Genomic DNA, 7458 nt, shown 5'->3' with positions numbered 1-7458 from the left:
CAAAATATTCCACACGCTTGAGAATGCAGAGACAATTCAAGTCTCAAGTTTTAATGTCACATGCACAAGTACAGTTAAATGCCTTTCTTGCAAACTCAAAACCTAACAATGCAATAATCAATAACAATGTAATACTAGAGAAAAAACACGAGACATAACAAGTTTGAAGAACACAATAAGTACGCGTACTATAGACAGGGTCAATTCCAATACCATATGTACAATGTGCAGGGATACTGGAGTGATAGAGGTAGATATGTATAGGGGTAAAGTGACTAGGAATCAGGATTTAAGATAAACATAGCAGCAGCTTGTATGTAAGTGGGTGTGCATGGAGTCAGTCTAAATGTATGTGAGTGAGCAGATGGAGTGAGTGTGCAGGGCCCTGTGAGTGCATAAAGACACAAATATAAATAAAAATGTCAGTGAGGATACAAGGTTAACTCACAGTCTGTGTAGCTATTTCATGATGGAAATGGATGAAGATCATTATGAAAGAAAATGAAAAAATAACTATCACTTCAATGAAGTTATTCATATTTATTTTAACGTGACAAGCATTTACATGCAATTTAACTTAAGTGTTTGGTTCCTTCATAATTGTTGGAAATGCTGCACCCAAAGATGCCGCAACAACACAGCTGCGGATGGATACATCCGCACAATCAAACACACAAGAGGGTATAAAGATATCGGTCTTTTAAAAGGAAATCCCTTTCTATTTTCCTGCGTCAGAGAGCAGAGGGGACTTGAGATATTGGCAGCATTTTATTCAAGAGAAGTCAACGGAACAAATAAAGGTATATATTAACGTCTTAACTCTTAAACGCAGCCATGTACTCATAGTTTGATTTATCAAATCACTGCTCAACTAAGTATTATTTTTGTCTATCGTAACGCGGTTAGCATCTCTGGCTCGGTCCGGCATCCATCAGTCGAGAATGTTCGATTCAGTAACTGACGTTACTGTAGCAAGTTTACATTCATCTGCTACATTTTGCGTAGTTATATTTTTACATTCGTATTACTTACTTATATACCAAATTATCTAACCGATATCCACATTTTGCGTCAATTTTGAGTCCCCACTCATTCGTCTCACCACACCTGGTTCTGTCTCATTCGTCCTCGGTGTGTGTACTAACGGAAGTTAGCTAGATTGGTTAACTTTTGGAGAAGCACATTTCGAGGCTAACGTGACTTTTAACTATATAATCTTAACTTGGTAACGTTAATTCGGCGTAGAATTTGTCGATAACAGGATTGGCTATCGAACTAACTAACTGTCAACGTTTCGCTCAGCAGCCATTTGCTAGCTTTCGTTTTCCGTCTGGCCAATGCAGCTAACGTTAGCTGGCACTGGGTAATGTTAGCTAGCTACACCTGCATGGTTTCTGATACTTTACAAATTGTTGCAGTCAGTTTAGTGGCCATTTGACCTTCCCTGTCGTTGGCATTGGTTGTGCCATGCACCTTCTGAATGTAGTTAAACATTGTGTGCAAAGGTTGACCTTGTCCTTTATGACTCCAGTAACGTGAATTGTACATTGCGGACACAGGCAGCATGACTTCGCGAGACGGTACGCTAGCTAACATTAGCTACTTCCTCGTGCATTTCTAGCACTGCGGAATCGTCGTCACCTTTGATATTAGCGAGTCGATATCCACGTGCGGACTGATTCAATTTCGGTCAACGTTCTGGAAGTCAATTTGGAGTAGAATTCTTTATGCATTTCCTGAAATCCTTCCACCGAATTTGTGAAACACGTGCTGGCAACATCTATTGTCTCCTGTATGTCGCCATGTTGGCTGCTAGTTCCTCAACCTCCAGTAGTTGGTTAATCACGATGAATTTAAATTTAATTTTTTTTTTTTAAATGTAACTTTTTTCATCTAGGCAAGTCAGTTACGCGCAAATTCCTTGTGACAATGACGACCTACGCCAGATTTGGACGAGGCTAGGCCAAATGTGCACCGCCCTATGGGACTCTCAATTACGGCTTGTGATGCAACCTGTATTCGAACCTGGTCTGTCGTGACGCCTCAAGCGCTGAAGAGCAGTTCATTTGAGAGCCCCATGAAATGGGACTGGTTGTAGAGAACACTTGTTAATTCCCAAATTGGCATTTCTTGTATTGAGGCATTTAAGTCAATAATGCAGTCAGATTGGCATGGCCATTAACCCCGTTAAATTTGAGGACTACTATGGAGGTGTTAAATGACTAATTTGCACTGAAGGCAATGAACTCTCCTTGTTACTAATGGCACTAAAATATGCATTTAATTTAAATCTGTACTTCCTATATTTGGGTGTTTTCCAGATTTCATAACATTGCTGCTTTTGCCCCCAGATGCCTGAAGAAATGCGCCAAGAGGAGGAGGCTGAGACCTTTGCCTTCCAGGCAGAGATCGCTCAGCTCATGTCCCTGATCATCAACACCTTTTATTCCAACAAGGAAATCTTCCTCAGGGAGTTGATTTCCAATGCATCTGATGTAAGTGAGAAGGTTGGCGTTTGGCCCATGTTGAATGTGTTATAAAACACCCCTCTTTGGCCGTAGTGATATTTTGATGCTGACATTTTCTTCGTTCAATGTCTTTCAGGCTTTGGACAAAATCCGATACGAAAGTCTGACGGACCCCACCAAGCTGGACAACGGCAAGGAACTGAAGATTGACGTCATCCCCAACGTGGAGGAGCGCACCCTGACCCTAATCGACACTGGAATTGGCATGACCAAAGCTGACCTCATCAACAACCTGGGAACCATCGCGAAGTCTGGCACCAAGGCCTTCATGGAGGCCCTGCAGGTATGTCAATTGGATTACAGAAATATTCGCATATGCATTCAAATACTATACAGGGAGAGAACATGTTGTGATTAATTATTTCCCTCTTTGCTAGGCTGGAGCTGACATCTCCATGATTGGCCAGTTTGGCGTGGGTTTCTACTCTGCCTACCTGGTGGCTGAGAGGGTGACTGTCATCACTAAGCACAACGATGATGAGCAGTACATCTGGGAGTCCTCAGCCGGAGGCTCCTTCACAGTCAAGGTCGACACTGGTATGTGTCCCATTCAATGAAAGCTGGGTTCGGGGCGTTGCGCACAACAGAAGATTGAGAAAAAACAAAGTACATCTGTGTTTTAGACAGTATAGTGGATTAAAGGTGTTCCTACACTGCGTGTATTGTAGTTGTGACAAAATTGCTAAATGGATTTCTATGGTGTAATTCATTTCCAGGGGAGCCCATGTTGCGTGGAACTAAGGTGATTCTGCACATGAAGGAGGACCAGACGGAGTATGTTGAGGAGAAGAGGGTCAAGGAGGTGGTCAAGAAGCACTCTCAGTTCATTGGATATCCCATCACCCTCTTCGTGAGTATATGTTTGGAAGTATTTGACAAGTGTGATTAGTGACCACTTTCTGTAGGTGTGGCTGAGGATATAGTAGTAAGGGAAATTTGTTTTGTTTTTATTGAATGATTCAAACTAAATTGCTCCCTTTGTTTCTGTGCAGGTTGAGAAGGAGCGTGAAAAGGAGATCAGTGACGATGAGGCTGAGGAGGAGGAGAAGGCAGAGAAGGAGGAGAAAGAGGAGAAGGAGGCAGAGGACAAGCCCAAGATTGAGGATGTGGGCTCTGATGATGAGGAGGACTCCAAAGACAAGGATAAGAAAAAGACCAAGAAGATCAAGGAGAAGTACATTGACCAGGAGGAGCTGAACAAGACCAAGCCCATTTGGACCAGAAACCCTGACGACATCACCATGGAGGAGTACGGAGAGTTCTACAAGAGCCTGACCAACGACTGGGAGGAACACCTGGCTGTCAAGGTACAAACATTGAAATTTAGAAATTGCGACAATCAAAATGGTTTCCTGTGGTTACCCTGATGGCCTGGTCCCAGATCTGTTTGTGCTGTGTAGCCAACTCCTATGGTCTGTGGGAATATCTATAAGCACACAGATCTGAGAACAGGTTAAGGTGGTGTGAGTATATTTAACTCTCCTGCGTCTTCCCTTCTGCAGCACTTTTCAGTGGAGGGCCAGCTGGAGTTCCGTGCTCTCCTCTTTATCCCCCGCCGCGCACCCTTTGACCTCTTTGAGAACAAGAAGAAGAAGAACAACATCAAGCTGTATGTCAGGAGGGTGTTCATCATGGACAGCTGTGAGGAGCTCATCCCGGAGTACCTGAGTAAGTAACCCAGTTCATGTCTTTTTCAGCCTTGGAGATTCAAAATGGCTGCCATTTTGTCCCCTGGGACATGTATGGTTGGAAAAGTTCTTAAATGGTCAGTGGTTTCTGTAATGCAAATACCTCTGGCCACAGGCTATTGCAGGGCCACTGAATGTAAAGGCAGCACTGTTTCAGTCATGTTTTTTTCACATAGGCTAATGGCAAGGGCTGACAATGCTACTCTGAAATAGTTGGCTACTAGTCTGTTCTCTTTAGCCTACTTATGATGTATATTAGTGTTTTACACACACTTGAGGTTACTTCTATATTGAAGTGCTATAAAAGGGAAAATCATGTCTGTCCCCCCCTCCTGCAGATTTTGTGCGTGGTGTGGTAGACTCTGAGGATCTCCCCCTGAACATCTCCCGAGAGATGCTGCAGCAGAGCAAGATCCTCAAGGTGATCCGCAAGAACATCGTCAAGAAGTGTATGGAGCTGTTCGGCGAGCTGGCAGAGGACAGGGAGAACTACAACAAGTTCTATGATGGCTTCTCCAAGAACCTCAAGGTAACTCATTGCGTATGTCAGGAGATGGGTATGGACTTGAGGAAACAATTCTGATTGTCTTTTGAACTGAGATTGTTTTGCTACTAATAACTCACCTTGTCCTCTCCTGGAATTGCTGTCATTTGGTGTTCTTCAGTGAATCAGGTGTACCTCACTGGGTATTAAACAAAGGCTTACCTAGAGTAGATTCCTTTCTAGCAATGTAGTTTGCCCAATTTCATAATGGCAATATTAGTGAGATCTTGCTCCCCATACCCTGTAGGGCTAGTTGCTGTACTGCATTCCAAACAGGAGCCAGCCTATAGTGTTTTAGAACCATTGATAATATTTAGACTGGCTTCAGGACCCACAAAGTTCCATAAGCTAAATGAGTGCATAACTTCCCCGGGCAGTAGTTTAATGTCTAATGGCCTCATATTGACTACCAGATTATACTAATGGTCATTGTTTCTCTACAGCTGGGCATCCACGAGGACTCCCAGAACCGCAAGAAGCTGTCGGAGCTGCTGCGCTACCACAGCTCTCAGTCGGGAGACGAGCTGACCTCCCTCACGGAGTACCTCACCCGCATGAAGGACAACCAGAAATCCATCTATTACATCACTGGTGGGTCTAGTTAGCCATTTATCCCCAATAATGTAGAGCACCAAACCCAGGGGCAGACATTGAATTGTTGAAGTTGACTGACACCATTTTTTTTTTTAGGTGAGAGCAAGGACCAGGTGGCCAACTCTGCTTTTGTGGAGCGCGTGCGCAAGCGAGGATTCGAGGTCCTGTACATGACGGAGCCCATTGACGAGTACTGTGTCCAGCAGCTGAAGGAGTTTGACGGAAAGACCCTGGTCTCCGTGACCAAGGAGGGCCTGGAGCTGCCGGAGGACGAGGAGGAGAAGAAGAAGATGGATGAGGACAAGACAAAGTTTGAGAACCTCTGCAAGCTCATGAAGGAGATCCTGGACAAGAAAGTAGAGAAGGTAGGTGACTAGACCAACCTATGATTTCGGAAATTATTTAATGAATTTCTGGTATTTGCTCTATTTTAGAATGCCACAGTTGATGTTTTACCTTGTATTTCTGGTTGTGAACAGGTGCCCTAGTTCATCATTAGTTAATATTGATCCCGGTGAGTCCATGTAGTCTGAGGTGGTCCTGTTGGGCTCCCGTGGTGTGTTGTGATGCTGATCACTTTGGCATTGACTTGAGTGGGAATGCTGTAGTTTGTCCCCAGGTGTTCGTGTGGCATTACCCAGAGACTCTAGAATACGTTGTGAATTTGAAGCAGTGATTGCGTGTGGCGATAACATTCTAACACCATTCAGACTTCAGAATTGACCCATTTCTGACTAAATTTTGATGTGCTATTTTTGGGTGATATCTAACCAGACTGCATGATATTTAACTGGATATTGTCCATTTCAAAACATCTTGACTAAATTAGGCTACACTGGTTCTTGTCAAACTAATCTCCCATGCTGTTACCACGTGAACTAATGCTGCTTGGTGTTCCCCCAGGTGACCGTGTCAAACAGGCTGGTGTCGTCGCCCTGCTGCATTGTGACCAGCACGTATGGCTGGACGGCCAACATGGAGAGGATCATGAAGGCTCAGGCCCTGAGGGATAACTCCACCATGGGCTACATGATGGCCAAGAAACACCTGGAGATCAACCCAGACCACCCCATCGTGGAGACCCTGAGGCAGAAGGCTGACCTGGACAAGAACGACAAGGCGGTGAAGGACCTGGTAATCCTGCTTTTCGAGACCGCTCTGCTCTCCTCTGGCTTCAGCCTGGATGACCCTCAAACTCACTCCAACCGTATCTACAGGATGATCAAGCTGGGCCTGGGTGAGGATGCACTCAACTGGGAGGGGGCGAATGAAGGTCATTAATAAAGTTCATCTTGATTATAATGGAAATGTATGCTGATATAATGTCCCTTCCCCTCCAGGAATCGATGATGACGAAGTGATCCCTGAGGAGCCCACCTCTGCGCCTGCCCCAGATGAGATCCCACCTCTAGAGGGAGACGATGATGCATCACGCATGGAGGAAGTGGATTAAATGCCACTTAAAATCTACTCCTTATATAGCCTCACGTTTTCCAATCGAACATGTTTATTTGCCCTTTTTTAAATGGGTAACCTGGTCAGTGTCCTTTATGGTATAAAAAGTCTTCATTCTAGAAATGCGGTTCATTTGTTGTACAAGCTGTATGTAATAGTTAATGGTGGGCAACGCATCTGGAAAAAAACAGTACCCTGTTGCACTGAGTTTTAAATATTGGACTGGTAGATGTGTGTGAACAATGGGAAATGAAACATTCCATTACTGACACGGTGTTGGGTTGGTTCTCATGTGCAACATAACATGCACGCTGCATGGAGAGTTGACTGCAAGGTTCCTTTGCCTGGGTCCAGACCTGTCTGTATTCAGTCTTTGTTTTGCAGAAATTAAAAGATGTAATACCTTAAACGTTCTATTTTGCTGTCTGGACTACTTTGTTCTTCAAAACATTAGAAACTGCACCTGCAGGTTTGTTAAATGAGGAGCAATTAATGTCTGATCCCCAGTTCAACCACTAGGTGTCGCTGTTTCTCCGAGGGCTAGGTTTAACAAAGCATTGACCCTAAACTACTGCACAAATCAGGGGAGATTATTTATTTAGGGGAGCACAGGCAAACTGGCTTAATTTTGGCATACTTCTCACTTATA

The 7458-nt window shown here is 44.2% G+C and overlaps 1 protein-coding gene across 1 annotated transcript; it reads left to right on the top strand.

Annotated features, from left to right (window-relative positions):
- Positions 1 to 629: 629 nt before the first annotated feature.
- Positions 630 to 7223, top strand: hsp90ab1 (heat shock protein 90, alpha (cytosolic), class B member 1). Its single transcript, XM_020496285.2, has 12 exons — positions 630 to 800; positions 2352 to 2495; positions 2605 to 2811; positions 2906 to 3065; positions 3245 to 3378; positions 3521 to 3835; positions 4031 to 4196; positions 4555 to 4745; positions 5204 to 5351; positions 5451 to 5719; positions 6258 to 6591; positions 6695 to 7223. Exons 2-12 carry the CDS (start codon positions 2352 to 2354, stop codon positions 6805 to 6807), a joined length of 2181 nt encoding a protein of 726 aa, XP_020351874.1. The 5' UTR covers positions 630 to 800; the 3' UTR covers positions 6808 to 7223.
- The last annotated feature ends 235 nt before the right edge of the window (positions 7224 to 7458 follow it).

The sequence above is a fragment of the Oncorhynchus kisutch genome, linkage group LG12 (genome assembly GCF_002021735.2).
Source record: "Oncorhynchus kisutch isolate 150728-3 linkage group LG12, Okis_V2, whole genome shotgun sequence".
NCBI lineage: Eukaryota > Metazoa > Chordata > Actinopteri > Salmoniformes > Salmonidae > Oncorhynchus > Oncorhynchus kisutch.
This window is presented reverse-complemented; position numbering and strand designations above follow the sequence as displayed.

What these genes read in the sequence shown, in the direction of transcription:
- hsp90ab1 (XM_020496285.2), top strand. Translation starts at nt 2,352, where the DNA reads ATGCCTGAAGAAATGCGCCAAGAGGAGGAGGCTGAGACCTTTGCCTTC. An exon ending in CACAGTCAAGGTCGACACTG is followed by an intron (nt 3,066 to 3,244) that starts GTATGTGTCCCA and finishes ATTCATTTCCAG; the next exon opens with GGGAGCCCATGTTGCGTGGA. An exon ending in GATGATCAAGCTGGGCCTGG is followed by an intron (nt 6,592 to 6,694) that starts GTGAGGATGCAC and finishes CTTCCCCTCCAG; the next exon opens with GAATCGATGATGACGAAGTG.